The following is a 22657-nucleotide window of genomic DNA, read 5'->3' on the forward strand; positions in this document are numbered from 1 at the left end:
CATTCTCACACACATACTAGCGCCAATTTAGACAGGAGTCAATTAACCTACCAGCATGTCTTTGGAGTGTGGGAGAAAATCCATGCAGGCACAAGGAAAACATGAAAATTCCATGCAGGTAGTGTCATGGTTGGGATTCGAACTGATGACCCTAGTACTGCTAGGCAGAAGTGCCAAGTACTTAGCCACCGTGCTGCCCACTTTAGCCTTCTATGAATGCAAGGAGATCTATGAATACAGGTCAGGAGGATGGATGAAAGAATGAAAGGTCTGGCGTCTCCTCCATTCATAGATCCTACTTCATTCACAGAGCTGCAAAAGGGATCACAAGACAAACAATAACTTTGTATGGGAAATAACTGGCTAGTTTCCATAAGCATGATCATAGACCCTCCCTAAATTGAGTATGTGTTAGTTCTATAAATGTACCCCACTGCAATTATCTTTTAAATCCAAATTTGTGTTCCTAGTAAACAAAATATTTTCACTGAGATATTTTGCTGTGGCCTTTTATGAATGCAGGGAGAGTAATAAGATGACTTTTATGATGGGACATTCTTAATTCTACACAATGAGCCATTCACATTAGAACTATGCAAGACATGTGGGTTCTTTTGTGAGTCCTGAGTAGCTCCCACTGTTGTAAGTGTTGGGAAAATGTCCCGTTTCTGACCAGTTCTGGTATGAAACAGATATTACTGTGCTGTTTTTGTGCATCAATATCTTGGTACACAAACAAGACCCATCATACAGCAAGAGGCAGTAAATTAAATGCTCTACTTATCTACTGATCAATAGCCGCTTTGTGCATGTTATGTAGACTACAAATTAATGCTTTTGTTGAGAAAAACAAACAATCCATTCTGGATGATCAATGTACATTGCAATAATAATAAAGAGGAAGTAAAATGTTCCTTATTAACTGTACCTACAGGTAAGCCTATAAGGCTTGCACAGTTTAGGAGATCTTTACTATACACCCCAACGTCATTGGAGCATGTGGTCTAAAAAAATGGCCTCTGTGCCATTTTTTCAGGGCCGTGTGCCGTGACCGCCGGTTCCCACGTGCATGCACAAGCGAATCGTAATGGCGGCTCCGGCCAATCACCGCCAATGGGAGGCGGTGAGCTGATGATCATAGGTTTTTGAGAATGCATTAAGGTTAAAAAAAGGCTAAAGCCCCCCCCCCACCCCCAACTACTTACTTGAGCCCCTCCTTATCCAGCAATGTGCACGGCAGCCTTGCCTGTCCCAGGTCTCTCTCTCCTCAATGGTTGACAAAGCAGCGGGAGCCACTGGTTCCCACTGCTGTCAATCACAGCCAGTGAGCCAATGAGCAGTGGGTAGGACCAAGTTGTGGCTCCGTGTCTTATGGATGCATAGAGCAGGGCTGGGGGGGAGAGCATCTACCAGTGCCCCCATTGCAAGCAAACACCAGTGCCCCAAGAGTGCCAGCGGGGGACCTGAGAAAGAGGATCGAGGCTGCTCTGTGCAAAACCATTGCACAGAAGTAATTTTTTTTTTAAAAAGCTGAAGCTTTAATAAGCATGATTGTAAAGTCCAATTTTTATTTTGTATAACAATAACAAACATGTTATACTTACCTGCCCTGTGCAGTGGTTTTGCATAAAGTAGCCCAGATCCTCCTCCTCTCGGGTCCCTCTTTGGCTCTCCTGGCCCCTTCCTCCTGGTGAGTGCCCCCACAGCAAGCTGCTTGCTGTGGGGGGCACCTAAGATGAGCTGCAGCTCAGTGTGTCTATTCAGACACTGAGCCGCATGTGGTCCACCCCCCCTCTATCTCCTGATTGGCTAATTGACATTGATTGACAGCAGCTGGAGCCAATGGTGTGGCTGCTGTGTCTCAGCCAATCAGGAGGGAGAGTCCCGGCACTTGTGCAACATCGCTGGATAGAGATGGGGGCTCAGGTAAGTATTGAGTTGCTGCTGCCCTGGTGCAGATCTGGGAGGAAATACCCCAGTACACCATCAGTTTCATTAAGAGCATGCCCCGAAGTTGTTAGGCATGCATACACACACATGGGAGCCATACATAAAATGCATGAAGATGAAAAACCTTCTGCCTTTACAATCACTTTAAGGTGTGTTAAGGCAGCCCATTTGTTTAGTAAGGGCTTCCACCAAAGGCAATGAAACAAAAAACACAAATCAATACTGCATGTGCCCTGCATTGCAGTAATGTGGGTTTTAGTACATGGTACATTTCTACATATGAATGAAGCCTGTCTAATTGTTTTTCACAGGGAGGGATGTTTCTCTGACGTTGTTAAAGGGTTTTGTAATGGGAATAGCTTAGATCTAAAAAAACTCTCGACTTGTCCTTTAAATGATCCAAAAAACGGTGTGGTATTTGGGCTTAACCCAAAAGTAATTCCAATATGCATGCAAAATATCCAGTTTCTAAAATGAGCTGTGGAAGAGTATAAAAAAAAAAAAAAAAAGCATGTTTTATAAACATAATGAAGACCACAACTGTTCCGTCATCTCAAAAGAAAAACTCCAGCCAAATGAAAGCTATTTGCATTTAACGGACAAGGACAAAGTCTCCTTACTGAAAGATGCCAATATTTTCCCTGGTGTTCCATCACCTACAACCCCTCTGCCAGAACAGATAAATCCACAATATGGTTGGCATTTCTGAATTTTAAACATCCCTGGATTGGAGTTTTTTAAAATGCAAGCCAATGTGTTCTGAATGCAGCATTCTTGAAACAAACTGTGATGTCGCCTTGCAGTCTGAAGCACAAGGACATTGTAAAGTACAATAAAATGTCACAGGTCAGTTTGCATAAAAAGCGTGATAAGCTATGAATCAGGATACAATCAATCAATTACATTTGTAGCCCCCACTGCTCTGCCTGGCACCACGGACCAGACTATTATTGCTGCCCCTGTATCTCCCCCCCCCAAGCTGCAGAGGAGCGGCTGTGAGGAGAGACAGGGAGAGGAAACAGATTATTGCTGGGCTGTGAGAGAGAGAGAGAGAGAGAGAGAGAGAGAGAGAGAGAGAGAGAGAGAGAGAGAGAAGGGGGAGAGAAGGGGGAGAGAGGGGGGAGAGAAGGGGGAGAGAAGGGGGAGAGAGGGGGGAGAGAGGGGGGAGAGAGGGGGGAGAGAGGGGGGAGAGAGGGGGGAGAGAGGGGGGAGAGAGGGGGAGAGAGAGACCCCACCCACCACGAGAACAGAGGGACAAGTGCCTGTTTGGGAGGAACTGAGACTTATGGGGATCTAGTCCCAGATAGACTGAGCCAGTGTGTCAAATTGGCAATGGAACTACACATCCCAACATGACCAGGAAAGAGGGGAAAAAAAAAAAAAGTCTGTTCCTGGGTTCAGGGCAAATGTAGTGAAAATATTGTGGGAGACAGCCTGTGCAGCAGGCAGCCAACTGTACATTTTACCACCGAATCAGGGACACAGAGAGGCGACATAGCAGACATCTCCTGGTACATAAGAATACCACTGTCCGTGACTGGTGCTGCTGCCTGATCTTTGGGAAGACACCAATGTCACTGTGAGAAAAATATAAATCGTGCTACCTCTAAACCGTGTGAAACAAATGTTTGAATCACAAAACACACAAAACTATGTGATATATATTGATATAATTCATAAACTATGTGGTATATGATAGTATTATATAAATAACTAATATACCAAAAAAGAGAGGTTGATAGCCACTAGAGGGCACGATATAGCACTCTCAAGTCCCTCAATAACAGTGAAACTGTGATAATATTGATAATGAATGTGACGGTATCGGTATGATATCCCCGTTAACGTTCCCTTCTTCCCATAACGAAAATCACCCCAATATTCCACGAGGAGGGATATCCCTGGGGTCGCCCAGAAAGCCACACATGAGACAAGCTTACTGCTTGAACAACACAGACTTTAATGGTTTTTCTTCTCAGCTTTTTATACAGTCCAAGACATTGAAGCAACAATGAAATCTCCACCCCCCCCAATCACACACTAAGGCTAATTACTAAAACATTCTAGACAGGTCGGCACCGACCGACAATTATCATGTCTAATCACTGCACATTCCTTAAACAACAAACCACCTTCACACACTTGAGTTTCCTAAGCAGACGTTTCGTCTGCTTCCAGTTTGACACCTATTAACACCTCTGAGAATCACTAGGTTGTAGACAGCGTTGTCACACAATTAAAGGCCTTTAAAAAGCTAGCCTTATTTAACATATGAACAGTCTTTACAGAGAGGGATGAATCACACATGAAACACCTGTTACCTGTAACCCACAGCATTAAGTTAGCAGGGAGAGCATTAGACTGAAGCATATAGGCAATTGCATCACAATGGCCCCCCCTTTTCTCCCTGCTCCGGCAAACCCGGTTGGACCTTCCCTGGTCCAGTAGGGTTGACGGGTTCAGAGCTTTTAGTCCGAGGTTAACTCCGTTTGGCGTGACTGACCTCCCTTGGCAACTGCTTCAGACTCAGGTATGCCACCGGGTCGTCAGATCACACGCCGGTCAGTCCCCAAGTCTTTGTGCGATCTGCAAAGTCACCAGAAGTCAGTGTGAAGACGGCGAATGGGTCTGTGCGCCGCCATCTAGGTGTCCCGCTATGGGAGGGGCAGGTTATGGCTCTGAAGTGACAGTCACAGGAGATTCATAAAAAGAAAAAGTTATATTTGTTGAAATGCTGTAGCACCGGTGCTCAGAGTTCGGGGGGGGGGAATCAGGGCCCCATAGGGTCAGCCACCCTCTGCTCCCTCCGTAGCCGCCAGTTCTCCTCTTTGAGCTTCTCCAGCTCCCTCTCCAGTTCATGGAGCCTGGGGGGGTCAGCCTGCTGTGACCTCAGGCGGTTGTTCTCCTCCTCCATGCGGCTTATGCACTCCTCCAGCTCTATGTACTCACGGATCAGATCCTGCTTGCTCATGTCCTGCAGGCTCTCCACGTGGTCCTTCATCATCAGGAACTGGGTGGTGGTGTAAGGGGCCACCGGTGGGCCATTGGCGAACATCTCGGCCCGCATCTGGGGCGCCCGCTGCGATTCCATCTCCTCCAGTCGCTTCTTCTCCTCCCAGGTCCGCTGGTTATATGACTTCCAGGACCTCTTCTTCTTGGAGGGTAGCTGGCGGTGCCTCTTTCTGCCCAGCTCCCTCCAAGGCCCCTCCGGCTCATGGCTGTCGCCCATGACCAGCTGACAATGGTGTTCCCTGTTGTCCGTAATAACAGATTGTACCATGAGGGCTTCGTAAGGGGTGCCCAATGGTTCTTCCTGACCCAGCTCCTGGGGATCCCAAGCCGAGTCTACACAATGGGCTGCTGCTGGTGGGCGGTACCCAGGTTGAGACCAATTTGATCTGGTGTTGTCATTCAGGGGGCAATTCTGCTTGAAGTGACCCAACTGTTTGCACCGGAAGCAGCGTTGTTCGTTGTCCTCCTGGCGTGGATAGCGAGGGCTCGATGTCATCGGTCTGTTAGGCGGTTGGTATCTAGCGGCTGGTGGGTGTGAGGGCGCCGTTGGTCGTGGAGGTTGTACCCGTGGTGTGACCTGGTTTGTCTTGCGAGTATCCGCATATTCATCCGCCAACTTCGCGGCCTCTGGTAGAGTCATGGGCCTGCGATCTCTCACCCAATCTTTGACATCCGTCTGGATGTGATTGTAAAATTGCTCCAGGAGCATTAGTGTGCGGCTGCTTGTTGGACTGCTGCCAGTTTTAACTGTAGCTCTGCGTCTCTTATTTGTTTATCCTTCTGTAGCTCTGCGTTTACTAACAGGTCCATCACTTTCAGCACCACATCCGGCGTTGGGTTCGGGCCGAACCACGCTAGCTTCTCTCTCATTAGCTTGTTGGCTGGTGATTCCTCTTCCTGAATCCCTGGTGTCTCCATCTCTTGTACTGCTGGCGTTGCTGCAATCACGTTCTCCTGGTCTAGCTCCATTACTTCTGCTATGATGACCCGCTTGGTTTTGTTGCTAGCAATCCTTCCACGAACTTCCAGTAGTTCTTCCAGTGTCTGCTTGGAATCCGGGTGTGAAGGGGAATAGAAGGGAAAATCCCACTGCTACCAACCAATTGTGACGGTATCGGTATGATATCCCCGTTAACGTTCCCTTCTTCCCATAACGAAAATCACCCCAATATTCCACGAGGAGGGATATCCCTGGGGTCGCCCAGAAAGCCACACATGAGACAAGCTTACTGCTTGAACAACACAGACTTTAATGGTTTTTCTTCTCAGCTTTTTATACAGTCCAAGACATTGAAGCAACAATGAAATCTCCACCCCCCCCAATCACACACTAAGGCTAATTACTAAAACATTCTAGACAGGTCGGCACCGACCGACAATTATCATGTCTAATCACTGCACATTCCTTAAACAACAAACCACCTTCACACACTTGAGTTTCCTAAGCAGACGTTTCGTCTGCTTCCAGTTTGACACCTATTAACACCTCTGAGAATCACTAGGTTGTAGACAGCGTTGTCACACAATTAAAGGCCTTTAAAAAGCTAGCCTTATTTAACATATGAACAGTCTTTACAGAGAGGGATGAATCACACATGAAACACCTGTTACCTGTAACCCACAGCATTAAGTTAGCAGGGAGAGCATTAGACTGAAGCATATAGGCAATTGCATCACAATGAACATCAAAAAAATTTGGATCATATCATTAGATCAATAAATATTAACCAAATAAAAATATATATAGACATATAAATAAAACAAATATTGTAGCAATAAAGTCCATAAATGTTTAACACATGAAATGCCAGACACCCGTGCTCTGTGCCATGTTCCAAAATCAGTTGAAAACGTGTCCAAAGCAAAGTGATGAATCCTCCACCAAACTATAGATTGGCTCCTTACCAAATCGCCATGATCCCTTATGACAGGGGATCATAAACAGCATATAAGAGGTAGTCACTCCCAGTCTTGCAGTTTAGACAGATACGACAGTGTGCCGCTACACCCAAGAGCTTCAAACGTTCCCCCAGTGGATGGGTGTCTGGGAATTTGTGTACCAGCCGGCACATCAGATTCGAGGAATTTTTTACTGCATGTTTGCAAGTGCAATACAACTTTTAATAAATATTCACTCATTTAATGCGCTAAGTGGAGCTGTTATTGTTTTTTACATGGTGGGCATTGATGTTGGTGAAGTTTAATCACTTGTGGATGAGACCCAATGTTAAGGATCGTATCTGTCTGAACTGCAAGACATTCCCTAAAAGATGAAGTACATGTAGTACCTTTTCCTCCTTCCCAGGTGCAGTCGAAGTCAAGCTCTGAGATTGGACAGGCCACCCCTGCACAACCATCCGACAACGCGACTAGCAAGGAGACCGCTAGTTTGACAGAAAGCACTTTTCTGTCTGCTTGAAGACAAAATAAGTGCCGTTTGTCATAGCAGCCATCTCCTTGCTAGCTGCGTTGTTGGATGTCTGTGGAGGGAGGCCTGTCCAACCTAACAGCTAGCCTTAGACAGCACACAGAATGATGGGAAATATATTACATGTACTTTGTATTAATGTGTTTTTATTTTCATAGGGGACAAATAGAAGTTAGACTTCTTCTTTAATAACTGCCTTATTTCTGATCCGTTTCTTTCCATGTGCTATATTGTCTCCTATAACCTTCCACTTATCTCCCGTTTCTTTGTTAGAGGGGCATCTGACAGCTGCAAGTGATTACAAAATGCTGCAACTATTTACAAAACGATCCATGCAACCTTTGTGGCTCCTGTACCTTTTGAAGGAGAGCACTGGCAAGTTTGCCAACATAGTAGGAATATTGTAGTATCACCTGTGTAGCAAAGCCCTAAAGATGTTTAGCGAGATGGCAGTGGGCATCATAGCAATCCAGCTAGCATTGTGCAGAATATGGTTAGGCTAGCTAGCAGGGAATATTATGGGGGTGGCACTTGCATACCAGTGCACAAACAAGGTTCATAAAGACATGGATAAGTGAGTTTGGGGTGGAGGAACTTGACTGACCTGCACAGAGCCCTGACCTCAACCCGAAAGAACGCCTTTGGGATGAATTAGAACCAGACTGCGAGCCAGGCCGTCTCTCTCGTCCAACATCAGTGCCTGACCTAACAAATGCGCTTCTGGAAGAATGTTCAAACATTCCTAAAAAAACACACCCCTAAACTTTGTGAACAGCCTTCCCAGAAGAGTTTAAACTGTTATAGCTGCAAAGGGTGGGCCAACTCAATATTGAACTCTACGGGACTAAGACTGGGATGCCATTAAAGTTCATGTGCGGGTAAAGGCAGGCGTCCCAATACTTTTGGTAATATAGTATGTGTGTATGTTTTTGAAAATTTTAGAAGCTTACCTAATGAACCCACATCTGGGCCGATGGACTCCACTACAAAGTCTGCGGATTTTCCAACGACACCACCAGTGAGACCAGGGCCCCATGCTCGTACTTTCTGAGGTCCTGCTTCGGGCCCCACCTGAACTTCAAATGGGCTGAGTGGACAAAAAAAAAAAAATGCAAGTAATCATGTATTCAGTATGGACAATGTATATACAGAACAAAAACGACGTTAATGCTAGTGACACCATTTCTATTTTTCCAGAATACCCCCCCCCCCCCCCCAAAAGAAAAACTAATTGAAAATGGTGCCAACATCAGCTAGAAGGAAATTAAATCTGCTTAAGTGCTTTGTCTTTTCCCCTTTTACCTCCCAAGTCTCCATATTGGTCAGCGGGCTGCCCATCATAGTGCTGTATGGCAAGAAGGAGTAGGTGGAACCAAGCACAACTTAAAGGGGAACTTTGACCTGAACTGAAAAACTTGTGAGCGTAAAGGATTTTTATTTCCAAAGAGACCCACTATGTCACTCTATACAATACCCAAGCTCTGTCATATACTATGTCACTCCTTAAATAAAAAGGTGCCTTCCTCCTCACAAGATTCTTTAGAATGAACGTTCTCAGCATGGGACAGAAGAAGGATGAATTAATGCTTTATGTGCATAGTAGTTACATCATCCCATTCCACCCAAAGACCCTGAACCTGGGGCCAAGTCCTGTAGTCGGCAGCAATGGACGCCGACTACAGGACCTGTTAGCGTGCCCGCAAGGTAACCCCCTTGAGAGAGAGCTTCCCAGAGGGGGTTATCTGAAGCGGGGAGGAGCCGAGACAGCTGCCGAGGGACCCCAGAAGGCGAGGATCGGGGCCACACTGTGCAAAACGAGTTGCACAGTGGAGGCAAGTATGACAGGTTTGTTATTAAAAATTATAATTATATATATATATATATATATATATATATATATATATATATATATATATATATATATATATATATATATATATATATATATATATATATATATATATATATATATATATATATATATATATATATATATATATATATATTATCACTTTAAAGTGGTTGTAAACCCTTACAGACCACTTTTACCTACAGGTAAGCCTAGGTTAAGGCTTACCTGTAGGTACAAGAAATGTCTCCTAAACCTACACGGTTAAGGAGATATTTGCAGAAAAGACAGCATCGATGTCTACGGCGCATGCACACCGTAGAAAACGGCGCAGGCGCACTGAGCGTACCGATAGTGAAGGCGATCAAGCCGTCACCCGCGCAGGACTGACGTCATCGCTGCTCTGGCCAGTCACAGCGCCGGAGCAGCGATACGCAGAAGTCACTCCAGGTATCATGGCGGCAACGAAGGAGGTGAGCGAGGGTCGCTGTGGGGGCTTCGATCTCAGGTAATTCATAATGAGCTAGTATGCTGTGCATACTAGCTCATTATGCCTTTCTCTTGCAGGGTGTTTTTTTTATGAGGGTTTACTTCCTTTTTAAAAAGGAACTCAAGCTTCTATATGCATCTAAAAGCACCTGGGTTTCAGAGCCTTTATTTTGCTTGGGCAGGGTCAAAAATATATGGTCATCCACACTAGATAACTGCGTTATATATCACCCTAAAGTTCAAACCGGTTTACATTAGCGCACTGGAAAGTAGACCTGATGACATGCAAAGTGCAGTAACCCCCAAAAACCAATCAAATCTCAGTTTACTTAGGCGAGATAAATGAAAGACTAGTCCTGATTGTTCATAATTCGTAAATGAATGTTGCTTCTGCTAATGAATTGCCAAGCTTACTCCCACCAATCTGGCCCACGAACCAATCTTGATCAATTAAATAAATGCTTCCTTTTTTAAACGTATATAGAACCTTATTAAGCCTTTGAACATCATTTAAACCAAACTCTTCCCTTGTTACCAGCAACAAGATTTAATACAGGATTTTCCTGCGGTAAGAAAAGAAGCCCTAAAATAAATCTCGCCTCCTTATCTGGCACACTTCCAAATTATTTCAAAATCTTACTAGAATAAAAGACTTGTGTAAAAGAAAAAAGTTCCCAGCGACCTTTGCATAGTGCGCACACAATGATCAACCCCGGGATTGGTTAATGATTTTCTCTGTAGAACAGAAACTAGGATATCCTTCTCCTAAGATGCATTCTGGTATTTTATGTAACCTAGTAACCTGGAGGCCGCTGCCAGGATCGTTCTGTGTTTTGATTGCAAAGCATAAAACATTACTTAAAGCGGTAGTTCACCCACAATCCCATGATGTTACCATCGAGACAGGCATTGTAGCGCGAGCTACAGTATGCCTGTCCCGATTTTTTTAACCCCGTACTCACCTCGTAGTCGTCCATCGTAGATTCCGGCTCCCGCGGGGAATGGGCGTGCCTATGGAGAGGGAGGATGATTGACGGCCGGCCCTGGCACGTCACTCTCCCCGAAGACAGCCGGAGTAGGTCTCGGCTCTTCACGGCGCGTGCGCACAGGCTATGCGCACGCGTCGTGAAGACCAAGCCTATTTCGGCTATTTCCGGAGAAGCGTGACGCGCCAGAGCCGGCCGTCAATCATCCTCCGTCTCAAGAGGCACGCCCATTCCCCGGTATCTTCGATGGACGACTACAAGGTGAGTATGGGGGGAAAAAATTCGGGACAGGCATACTGTAGCTCGCGCTACAGTGCCTGATTTAAAGGTAAAAGATAAAAAAAATTTTTTTTTCCTGTCGATAGGGTGAACCCCCGCTTTAAAAACAACCCTGTCACCAACTTCTTATATTCACATTAAAAGTAGAATAATTGCAGTTTTTTTTAGCTTAACAGATTGAGCACAATACAATAAACATTTTCCAGAAAACTACCATATTTAATCGGCGTGTAACGCGCACTTTTACCCCTTTAAAATCAGGGGAAAATCGTGGGTGCATGGTATACGCCGATCCTCGCTGTCTGAGCGCCGCCGACAAAGCCAGAGCCGAGTGTACTGCGCACTCGGCTAGGCTCGGCCACGCTCGGCTCCGCCCGCAGCCACGTGAGAGGAGCCGAACACACCGGAAATCCGACTCTGCACAGCTCGACCGAGGCGCCAAATTCAAACACAGAACGCTGCAAACCCCAGCAGACGGACGCGACCGACACCGACAAGGCTGGACGGACTGGTAGACGGACGCCGACAAGGCTGGACGGACCCCGTGCAAGGCTGCAGACGGACGCCGGACAAGGCCACCGATGGACGCCGGGCAAGACAGCAGACGGACACTGACAAGGCTGGACGGACCCCGCGCAAGGCTGCAGACGGACGCCGGGCAAGACAGCAGACGGACACTGACAAGGCTGGACGGACCCCGCGCAAGGCCGCAGATGGACGCCGGACAAGGACACCGATGGACGCCGACAAGGCTGAGTATCCAAAATGTACGTTTTTTCCTAAACTTCCTTTCTAAGCTTGGGCTGCGCGTTATACGCCGGAGCGCGCTATACCCCGATAAGTACGGCATTTGTTAAAGATGTCTTCCACGGCCCCTTCAATGCTGCCGACTCCTACTCTTTCAGTGCTGCTTCCCTGAAATAACAGTCTTGACAAGAAAGAGTTAAACCAACTGTACACGATCACCTTGCAAAACAACCCATTCAGTTTAAAATATAAATGAAAAGGCAAAATTTGAGTAAAGATGTAAAAAAAAAAAAAAAAAAAAAAAAAATGAAATACTTTTTTTTATAAGTGATCACATTCCCTTCTTCTCAGCTGCATAAGAGCTAGGGGAGGAGAAACAGCAGCACACTGATGTTCCCAGTGAAAGGCTGTGCAGGGGGGGGGGGGGGTTTAGGACAAGTCTGATCATTGGAGGAGAGTAGGCCGAGTTCCCAGCATAGCTAGAGAACTGACCACTCTGTGCTCTCATGCTTTGTGCGGTCAATTATTAATAGGAAAGCAGGACCAGCAGGAACACCAGGGATTTCACACAAAGAAAGCAATACAAAGAGTGGGATACTTCTTCATACAAGTACATGGTACAGCAGGCACATTTAAGGAAGAGGAAATGTTGGGGTAACAAACACTTTAACAGTGTAGTCTCCAGCCTGTCTGGTAGCTTGGAGAAGGACGGGGGTCATGGGGCTATGTTTTTATATTGATGCACACAGTGTAGAGAGACAACTCCAGTCCCTGCATGCAAGGATGGCTCCATAGGGCACAGCAAATGAAAGAAGCCACGCTGAAACAGAAAACCTGCAGCAATGATCGTGGCACAAAACGTAAATTGAAACAAAGGGAAAGATGAAGGGCTAGTTCACACTTGTGAACAGAGCTGTGCATTTCTGCATAAGGAGGAGAACCTAGCTCTTTGCAAGGGCACATAAACAATGGTGTTCTATGTGCTTCATACTCACTTCCTCACAGCTGTCAGCTGCAGGGCACAGCAGTGTGGGGAAAATGCAACACGGCTGCATTTTTCCACACCGCTCTGCAGATCTGAGCTGCCATGCATAGAAATTAATGGAACTGCCCCTCATTTTCTGGCAGCTGCAATCACTACCCGCAGAGAAAAACTGAACGTTCTCTGCGGTTATTGTGAACCTACCCTAAAAGATAAAAATTACGGTACTTAATACATAAGAAAAATAAATAAATAAAAAACTTCCAAATTATACAAAAGTGTGTGATACATTTTGGCCATTACAGTAAAGTCCACTTTAAATAAACGCATTCTTGAGTGAAAATGAGAATATAAGATGAAATACATTCCACATCATCCCAAACAATTCCGAACCATACATTGCATTTTTGCATTTGCACGCCATATGTTTCATTTAAGGTTACATATTTCTAAAGGCCACTGCAAACATGGTATTAAATGTTTACAAGACAAGACCTTCATCTTACCTTTTAGGGATGTGATGACCGCCCCAAGTGATGGTGGCCACATATTTTCCAGGGTTCAGGGGGTAATACTCAAACAAATGCACGCCATCTACCGACTCCAATTGCTTCACAGGCTCGTCTAGACCCTCTGCCAAAACACGTCAACACAACGTTAGCTTTATCTGAAAGCAGCTTTCAGCCGCCACAAATGAAAAAAGACAAATGAGATGTCTAAATAGACGTGCTGAAATTTCCAAACCTTGGACAGGATAACCACAGTCTCCAGCATTGTAGATGCTATTAGACAAGCTAGAGATATGTCTGGAATGTCGAATATTGTCAACACTGCCAACATCTGTGCAGAACTTTGGTTCACTAAGCAGGACATTGTATAGTATTCTATACGCAGATGTACACATTATCTGATAGCAGCAAAGAGACAAAACATTGGGTAAAGCTGTCACTATCGTGGGAGGTCTTAAGAGTTCTGATGTCCCACTAGAGAATAATAATGTGTCAATTCAGCATTTTACTTGCCATTATAGTTTCTAGATTAATAAAAAAATTGCCAAAATAAAAAATATCTAAATGGACATTTGCCTGTTGGCGGTTATGCTGATCGCCTTGTATTTTGGCTTTGCCATTTGATGCTAATCTCGCATTATATACATGAAAACAGCCAGTACTTCAATGCACAAGATGAAAGCTGTACTGTGGTTAACACAGAGGCCCTACAGACCTCTTTCCCCAAGTAAAAGGTACAACTTTCACCGACAGGAGGGGTTCCACGAGTCCCTGAACTTTGATGTGGTTAACAATGATGCTTTAACCCAAAAGGTTTCACCTTGCACATTAAAGTGCTAGCTGACTTCATGCATATTTCTATGTAGAATACCTGAGTTGTCACACCCTCATACAGTAAAAGCATTGATACAAACCTAACATTGTTCACTGATGTATAGGGCATGTATGGCAACAGAACTGGGTTTATAATTAGTGTGTGTGAATGCCAGGTAACCTTTAAAAGGGTCCTTCCACACTGCAATCTGTTGAGTACGTTGAGTGCACATAAAAACGCAAGTGGGTCGACATTCCCTCATAAGCTGTGTTACATTCTATAACATGCACTCAAAAGATATAAAGTTTGTGAAGAAATTTAAAAATGGTCTTTAAAACCCCTCAAAAAATGTATACATATATTTAAATTCACTGTGTATGTGTTAGATTAGAGTGTCTACTCTTCCAGGTTTCATGTCTTTGTGATATAAAAAAAAAAAAGAAGACCACCACCACCTCATGCTGCATACCCCATCACCACTAGCAGATCACCTCAGTTCTTGATCCATATACAACAGTTCATACTTGCATGTCCCCTTAAGGGATATATTAGATATGTCAAGGTGATTGAAAACTCCACTTAATATAATCCAATTAAAAGCACACTCCAAGAAATGCAGAAAGGATACCTATATCCCAAGTAGAAAATGTTTGCCCCTCTCCGATCTCTCCTCTATCTGCTGAGAAGCATGTGACAGCGGGCGAGGGTTGTATTCCCGCACCCTCTGTGCGATTTTGAATATGGCCTGGCTGTGTGGGGCTCCACCTGTACAGCTGCACAATTCCTTCACAGGAATCTGAACAAAAACTAAAAAAGTCCACAGCAGACAGACTTGTAGTATTATTGAACTGTGAGCAGGCCCGGATTTACTCCCTTTGCCACCCCAAGGCCGGGTCCTTCAATGCTGCCCCCGCAGTACAGGGGGGACATTATCCGCCGGGGGACTTTTTTGAGAAGGGGGGGGGGGGGTGATATTGAGAGGCGGGGGGGTGGTGCTGCTGAAAATTGCATTGAGAAGCGGGGGGGTGCTCACCTCCTCTTCCCTCAGTTTTCTCTCCTCTCACCATCCGTGCATGGGGAGCTCCTGAAATGAAAGTGGTGAAAGTGTCTCTCCTCTCAGCCACAGTTACGGCCCCTGCATCCACTGCCGCCCCGAGGCCTGGCCTTGTTGGCCTTGTCTGGAATCCGGCCCTGACTGAGTACGCTGATCAGCAGGCCTGTAGTTCATTCACACTTCCTATAGGTTTGAACTGCCTTCCTTACAGAGGAACGAGCAGAGAGCTCTAGGCAGTGTGTGCAGGAATAGGACATTGTACCTGCAGACCCAATGATCAGGGAAGCAATGCTCTGCAGACTCCAATCAAAAGAAATGCACATTTTTTTTCTCTACAAAAAGATGTACATTTTTTTTTTGGAAAGGTGAACTTAGCCTTTACCATGTCCATGTAACATAGTAAATGTTATTTTGAGTTCAGTTCCGAATTAAATGTTTATCCTGTCACCTTTGCTTTAATATTCATCTTGTCAAATCTTTAGCAATCTGTCGATTCACTAAACATGAAACTATTCACAAAAAGCAATGGTATTAAGTTTACGGACAAAAAAAAAAAAGGTCACCGCGCTGTGGCTACTACTAAACTTTTCAACAATAATGTTCTCTAATCACAAAAGATGTTGGCAGAAAAGCCAAGTTTATTGTATCAGGACTTGTTCACACCTTAAAGATGTGTCCAAGCATGTGCGTTCACGTGCGGCACGTCTTTGGCAACCTTTTAAATTTCAATGAGCTGCTCAAAGCGCTGAAACATGCAAGTGGTCTGAACAAACCCTCAAACCAATTTGTTAAACCAGTGGGCTGAACAACAAGAAATTAAATACATTCCCTCTTTCACACGAAACAGTGTGGATTGTATTCTGCTTTGTACCTACTGATTTTTTTGCAATTCCTGGAGAATTCAAAGTGATATAATGAACAGAAAATCACAATGTGTATTACAAGATTCACAATGAAGTGCACTACAGTATGTCTAATTATTTCCACAGTAATGTCAACAGGTTATTTTAAACTGATAGGCTGCACTGAAATACTGATTTGTCCAATAAAATAAAAAAAGCTACCGGCACCGAGCATTAAGTGCTCTAAAACATGTAAGCCATACAATGCTTCTGTAGATGAGAAAGAAAAAAACACACACACACACAAAGTAAAATAAATCTGACCCATTGACAAAAATGTATCTATATTAGGGAGAATAATAAATAAAACATTATTATTCTAGAGTTTCAGCAGACAGCTATTTGTAATGTCCACAGCTTCTTCCAAGAGCAGAGAGAAAAAAGCTGTGATATCAATTACCTAGACACATTATTTTATTTGGCCATAACAGAAGGGACATTTTTGTATTATAGTAAAGAGACCCCTGGACATTGGGAGTGTGTGCATGCAGTTAAACAATAGCAGACACTTACTTGGCCCCTTCACCGAGACATGGAGGTCACCACTTCCTGCAGTCCTGGTGTCGACCTTAAAATCAGCGGTTTCTCTAATCCGGACGCCTTTGGGCTGCAAGCCACGTCCGCTGGCTCGACAAGCATTTGGGTTGCAGGCTGTTGACAGGGAAAAAGATAGCAAAACTTGCTCAGATATTCAAATACGGATAATACCATCTGTACAACAGCAACACTTTTGCCATGCGTCAGGTCGGTGGAGGCAGGCGTATTAGTAAAGATGGATAAAACAGGCCTCCGTGAACATACGGCATTGTGACACAGCACACAGACATTAGGAAATTAAAGCTTCTGGGTGTTATGATGAAAACTACTTCACAGATGACACTAGATGCAAGTTAAACTTAAAGGGAACATGTCAAGATAGAAATATGGTAGCTGCCACTGTGGACTTTTTTTGAAGTTGCAGGCTCCAGAGGAGTTAACCATCACTCTATTCAACTACCTATTGAATTAAAACAAGCATGCAACAAAAGAGTCATCAGGACACCCAATCTCTAGGCTTTCTGTGGGACACCGACTCACTAGATAGTAAGACATAGTCAGGTTTAACTCAGTTGAAACTTCTAAAATAAAGCAGTAAAACGTTTTTAGGGGGGCCAAATTTAAATTTGACCTATGGGGAAGAAGGGACCCTTCCTGCAGCCCCAAGACACCATCAAGCCAAAAATAATAATGTTAATGGAGCTCAGAAAGCAGGAGTGAAGAAACCATTTTTATCTCAGGCGCAAGGAGGTCTGGGGTTCATAGGACCTGGAATGTAAAAGGACCACCTAACCTACAAAGAGTGAATTTTCTTGCTTATGAATTGCTTTATCATTATGAAACTGTTAATTAAGTTTGCCATTACACATGGTACCATAAAATGGAAAATATAATGCTACAACTGCTATGGTTAGAAATTAGGGGATTCCATAATGTTTTTACTGCCCTCGATGTTACATTATGGGACACTGTGATTTTGCCATGTTGCACCAATAAAACTACCATGAAATGCTCTAAGGCTTGGGCTATTCTACAAATTGAACTCAGACAATTGAGTACTGTTCGTGAAACTTTTATTTTTATTTGCATTAACATACAATTTTTCAGGACAAGCTTTTAGGATGTGTCCCCTTAATCTAGGGCCAAGCAGTACAAATTCACAAAAGTTTTAGCAGAATGTTGTGCAAATAAAAACAAAAGTGTCACGGACAGTACTCAAATTGTCTCTGTGGCAAGTGCACTAATACGACTACAATCACTTCAAATTGAACTCAAAATTCAGACTATTTATGATAATTGAGAAGAAACTCCCCAACGCATTCTACAACCTGGGCCTAACAATGTCTTTCTAGTAGCAGACTACCTCACTGCATTTTTTTTTAAAGGTTTATGTAATGTTGCCCAAAAATATGAGATGTGCTTAGAATGGCAGACTTTTCCTGACTATAAGCATACACATTTGATCTATGGAGGTGATAAAAAAGACAGATATCATTGCCATATCATCTTAGAGGAAACATGGTGACTGGCTAAGGAAATTGTAAGATCCTACCTGGATTCCTCCAAAAAAAAAAAGTTGGGGCATATCTGGAGAGGTCAGAGTGTGTCCATAGATATACAACTACTTCACAGATCCGGTAATGATTATTTGAGGTTAGTGGACGACATAGGTAGTGGAACCAATTGGAAAACAACATTTCACTATACATGTATTATTTTAGGCCTATGGATTATTTTATAAAAGGGACATGAAAATGTCTGAAGGTTATCCGTGAGATGCACTCCAACCAAATTCCAGCTTTCATCATTTTACAAAGCACAATATAAAAGATAGCTTGAAGATAATTGGATGCCGTTTGCTAAGCAGACTCTTAGCCCCCATTGTAAGGAAAGTCACAGCTGGCCTCACTACTTCAAGACATTGGCAAGACCACCAGCAAGAACTCTCCCACTCTGCAGCCCCACCACAAAGACGGTCAGAAAGAAAATATGCTTCAGGTACATTACAGCCTAAAGAAAACTAACACTAGTCTAAAAAGGTTTCATTAGCAACTTACAGTGAAATATCCAAGACAAAACCACAAATGGAAATAATGTATATTTATACCAGCTGGGCTTGTAAAATTCAGACAGGAAGCTAAAGTCATGTCTACAAGGGGAATGAGCAAGGGGAGAGAATCTGAAGTCACCCTCTAATAGAAATAGTAACCACACTTTTGGGAAAAATCTGACTGCCCAGTGGATGTAATCATGACAAATATTCACCCAACCTGAGGCTACCATGACACCATCTGGAGACCCAAACAAGGTATCTGTGGATAATCATTTGGGTGATTTTATAGGTACTGCCCTGTGTGGTGCTCTGAGTATGAGATGCATAATTCAGGTGAGTATTTATAGCAATAATATTTAAAAGGTAATCCCAAGGTTCACCATTATGAAGAACCACATTAGCAACAGTCCTAAGAAAAAATATACTAACTACTGTGATCTCATGTTATCCATTTTAAACCCTACCAAATAATATGCTCATTAGAGAGTTAAGCTGGTCATACATTATACAATTCTCTTATTCAATTTCCATTAGATTCACCTTCAACTATGTAGTGCAAGGGCCTGTCTGACTGCATACAAACTGAATGTTCATTTTTATGATTTTGGTAAATATAAAAGAAAAATCGTACAAGAAAATTGTATATAATGTATGGCCAGCCTTAAAGTACATGTCTGTCAAGCAACTCTTCATTTCAAAAACTTTGATGTCGACTAGTGAGAGTTTAGTGATCGAAGGTCCTCCTAAATATACGGCACCTCATCCCTGGTTAGATTGAATAGAGGGATTGAGAGGGTAGGGGATTATCGCGGTGCCAATTATAGAAACCAGAAATATTATATCAAAAGTAGAACATTTTATTCAGTTTATATGTCGACTCTGAGACAATGATCAACACAGAGTCTTACTGAGACTGTGATTAGTAGGTTTATGGCCTGTGAAAATGATTGGATGAAAGCAACCAAAGTAGTAATTTGCCATTTCCAGCAGCAAGGGGCAAACAGTCTCAGAGCCACCAAGTCTTGACAGTCTATGTCGTACTGGTAAAAGCATCTAGGCTTCCAACTGGTAGAAAGAACAAACTTCGCATCTTACGGTCTGAGGCATGTAACAAATATTATGGACACAGAAATAAGAAAACAAGGGGATGCAATCCAAGCAAGAACCTGCAAACTCTTACCAGCCCTGGCCTGTACACAACTATGAGGCTTAAGCTGTGCCGTCCATTATCCCACAAGAGCAGGAGAGATCAGAAGAGGGAAGCAGAGATCTGCAGCAGCAGGAAGGAGGAAGCAGATGAAAGCAAAGCAGTAGAAAGCAAAAAGAAAAAAATTCTCAACAGAGCAAGAAGCCAATTATCACATCATTGTAAAAGACATGCTAGAATATTACAAAAGTAAACAAAAAAACTATACTGGTAGGATCCCAGGAAGAAGCAGTCAGGCAAGTCACTAAATAAATGCCGTCTTAAATCACTGCATATGAACTTTTCTGCAAACTTTAATTTTTTCACCATATAAACAAAAAATAGACCAGTAATATATGCATGATGGCCAATTATTCCTTATATTCGGACATAATTGTCAATAATGACTAACGAAAACCTGGCTGTTTTGATTTTTTTTTTAGATCAAGTGACCCTTAAAGCTGAACTCTAGGCAGGAATAAAAAATGTTTTTTTACACATTACAAGGCACTCTAACCCCCCCCCCCCCACCCACACACACACCCCACAAGGATTAGATGCTCAAGTAGTTTAGGGGGGCAGGGATAAGGTGCATTACTTACCTTATCCCTCACTCGAATAGGCTTCTCCTCAATCCATGCGACCGGTTCCCCTTCGCGTCCTTCCTTGGCAGTGTTGGGCCATAGTTACATGCTCTTATGTACAATGCAGGGTTGACGTAGTCCTAAACTACAATTTACATTTTTTATAGTAAGTCCTTCAGATATCGTGAATATCTCCTAAACTTTCACCGTTTAGGAAACATTCACAGCTCCAGCTGATGACATCATTGCAGATTTAAGTGCGCTCTGCACTCACGGCCCACTGAGTGTACCGTGAATGCATAAAGCACTGTGCCGAGATAGTTATTCTTATGCACATGTTCAGCAGTGACATCCTCGCACCCCAGCCATTTGCATAGCCAAGGAGCCCAAACTCGGAATATCCGGCAAAGATGTACGCACGGGGAAAAGCGACAGCTCAGCGCTGAAAAGCCCTTTTTGAAAAATGCTTTGCATTGCGCTGACAGTCTAAGCTTGCGAACATGCTTACAGGAGAGGGGAGCACAGGGATAGATGCTACTCCTTCATTGTTCAATACAAAGATGGGAGTGGTTCTAAATCAGGCAGTACTGTCTAAGTGTAGTGTAGTCAGCAGGGGTTTCAAGGACCCAGTTGTGAAAATATATGGGTGGATTGCATCATATGCATGTTTATTATGTATGTATGCATGTGAATCATGTTTTGCAGCAGTTCCAAAATTAAAATCAAATATATACTTCTATATGTAAAAAATGCAAAGCACTACAGAGTTGTTTTGGTACACCTCTAAAATCTGCAATTCCGGCTCACTGCAGCTACAGAGATTAGAATTTGTGTATCAAAACAGTGAATCTTACTGCAGTGGATGAACCTGGAATTAGCCCACCGCCCACGCCCCTGTGCAGCCTTGTTTTTTTTTTCTTTGATATAGATTATCTATTATACACAGAGTCCTGTAAAGTGCAAATGTTCAGGTCCAGTCTATTGAACTGATTAAGGAGCGCTTTGCAACAGTACACAGGTATTTTACACAGCAGTATGATACTTACGTTCTCCAACGTTGACCACATAAGGACTTTTGGGTATGACTTCCCCGCCAAATGCGATGCCGATATTATGAGTTCCAGGCTTTAGCGGCTTGTAGGTGCATCGATATACACAATTTCCTTTATCTTCAAGTGCAATTTCCACGGTATTGTTTTTTCCCTGGGGATCAGCGATTTCTATTCCGATATCTCCGACACCAGCACCTACAGTGGACAAATATTTAGCAAAATTTTGTAGCCAACATCTAGGTAATAAAACAAGCACCCATGCCAATTAAAGTAACTGGAAACCTTATTTTTAACAACTTTTATTAAAAAAATTAAATGTTAAAAAGGATGAAAAAAAACAAAAAAAAAAACACGCTCCATAGTGATAGTACAGTCTTATGTATAATGTAAGCTGTGTTGCACTGAGTATATCCAGAAGCAAGCATAAAAAGAAAGTATTTATTCTAAAAACATGAGAATCAAGCTGCACACAGAAGGTAATTTTACCTGAAAGCAAAACGCATCAAGATAAAGAACCTTCTATCTTTACAGCCACTTTAGAGCAGTAAAGTATTTATTGAAAAACACTGCATGACTTTTTCCCTAATATAAAATGGTGAAAATATTTTAGTGTCTCACAGTCCTCTGCATAACAGGACTCAGATTGTTTAGGACCGGTCAGTCGTATTCTACTGCAGCGCACAGAACAGTCGTATTCTACTGCAGCGCACAGAACAGTCAGTCTAACCCAGGGAACTTCCTCCCAGGTGGAGAGAGCAGAGCGATGACTTATCAGTGCGCTACTGCTTCTCATTTAACAATCAGCTAGCATGGGTTTTCCAGAACAAGCTGTTGTGCGTAAATGCACTGAGAACACAGCACCCGTCAGGAGATTTGGGAATAGCAATGTTATGTGCTTATCCTAGCTACAGCATTTGAAGCTCACGTCTTTATCATATTTCAGACCAAACACTATTCAGCATCTTATACTCTAGAAAGAAGTCTGATACCAATCAAAATTTAACCCATGATCAGGCAAAGGGATGTTTCTATTTCACTCGCTGAATGCTTCTACCAGTTCAGTGAATCAAAACATTGATGCTAGAGAAAGCCAGACAAGTAGCATTTTCAGAAGGAAGTCCAATAACCAATTATATACAGTGAGGGAAAAAAGTATTTGATCCCTTGCTGATTTTGTACATTTTCCCACTGACAAAGAAATGATCAGTCTATAAATTTTAATGGTAGGTTTTCTTTAACAGTGA

The 22657-nt window shown here is 43.3% G+C and overlaps 1 protein-coding gene across 3 annotated transcripts in view; it reads right to left on the bottom strand.

Moving 5' to 3' along the window:
• The window catches only part of FLNB (filamin B), a 295799-nt gene that overhangs the window by 114666 nt on the left and 158476 nt on the right, over window positions 1-22657 (bottom strand). For all 3 annotated transcript variants that reach the window (XM_040359221.1, XM_040359220.1, XM_040359219.1), the window contains exons 8-11: window positions 21408-21608; window positions 16515-16652; window positions 13229-13355; window positions 8341-8477 (exon numbers count right to left, since the gene is read on the bottom strand). In XM_040359221.1, coding sequence (XP_040215155.1) covers window positions 8341-8477; window positions 13229-13355; window positions 16515-16652; window positions 21408-21608 — 603 coding nt within the window. The remainder of the gene's footprint in view (window positions 1-8340; window positions 8478-13228; window positions 13356-16514; window positions 16653-21407; window positions 21609-22657) is intronic.

This window comes from Rana temporaria, chromosome 7 (assembly GCF_905171775.1).
Source record: "Rana temporaria chromosome 7, aRanTem1.1, whole genome shotgun sequence".
Lineage (NCBI taxonomy): Eukaryota > Metazoa > Chordata > Amphibia > Anura > Ranidae > Rana > Rana temporaria.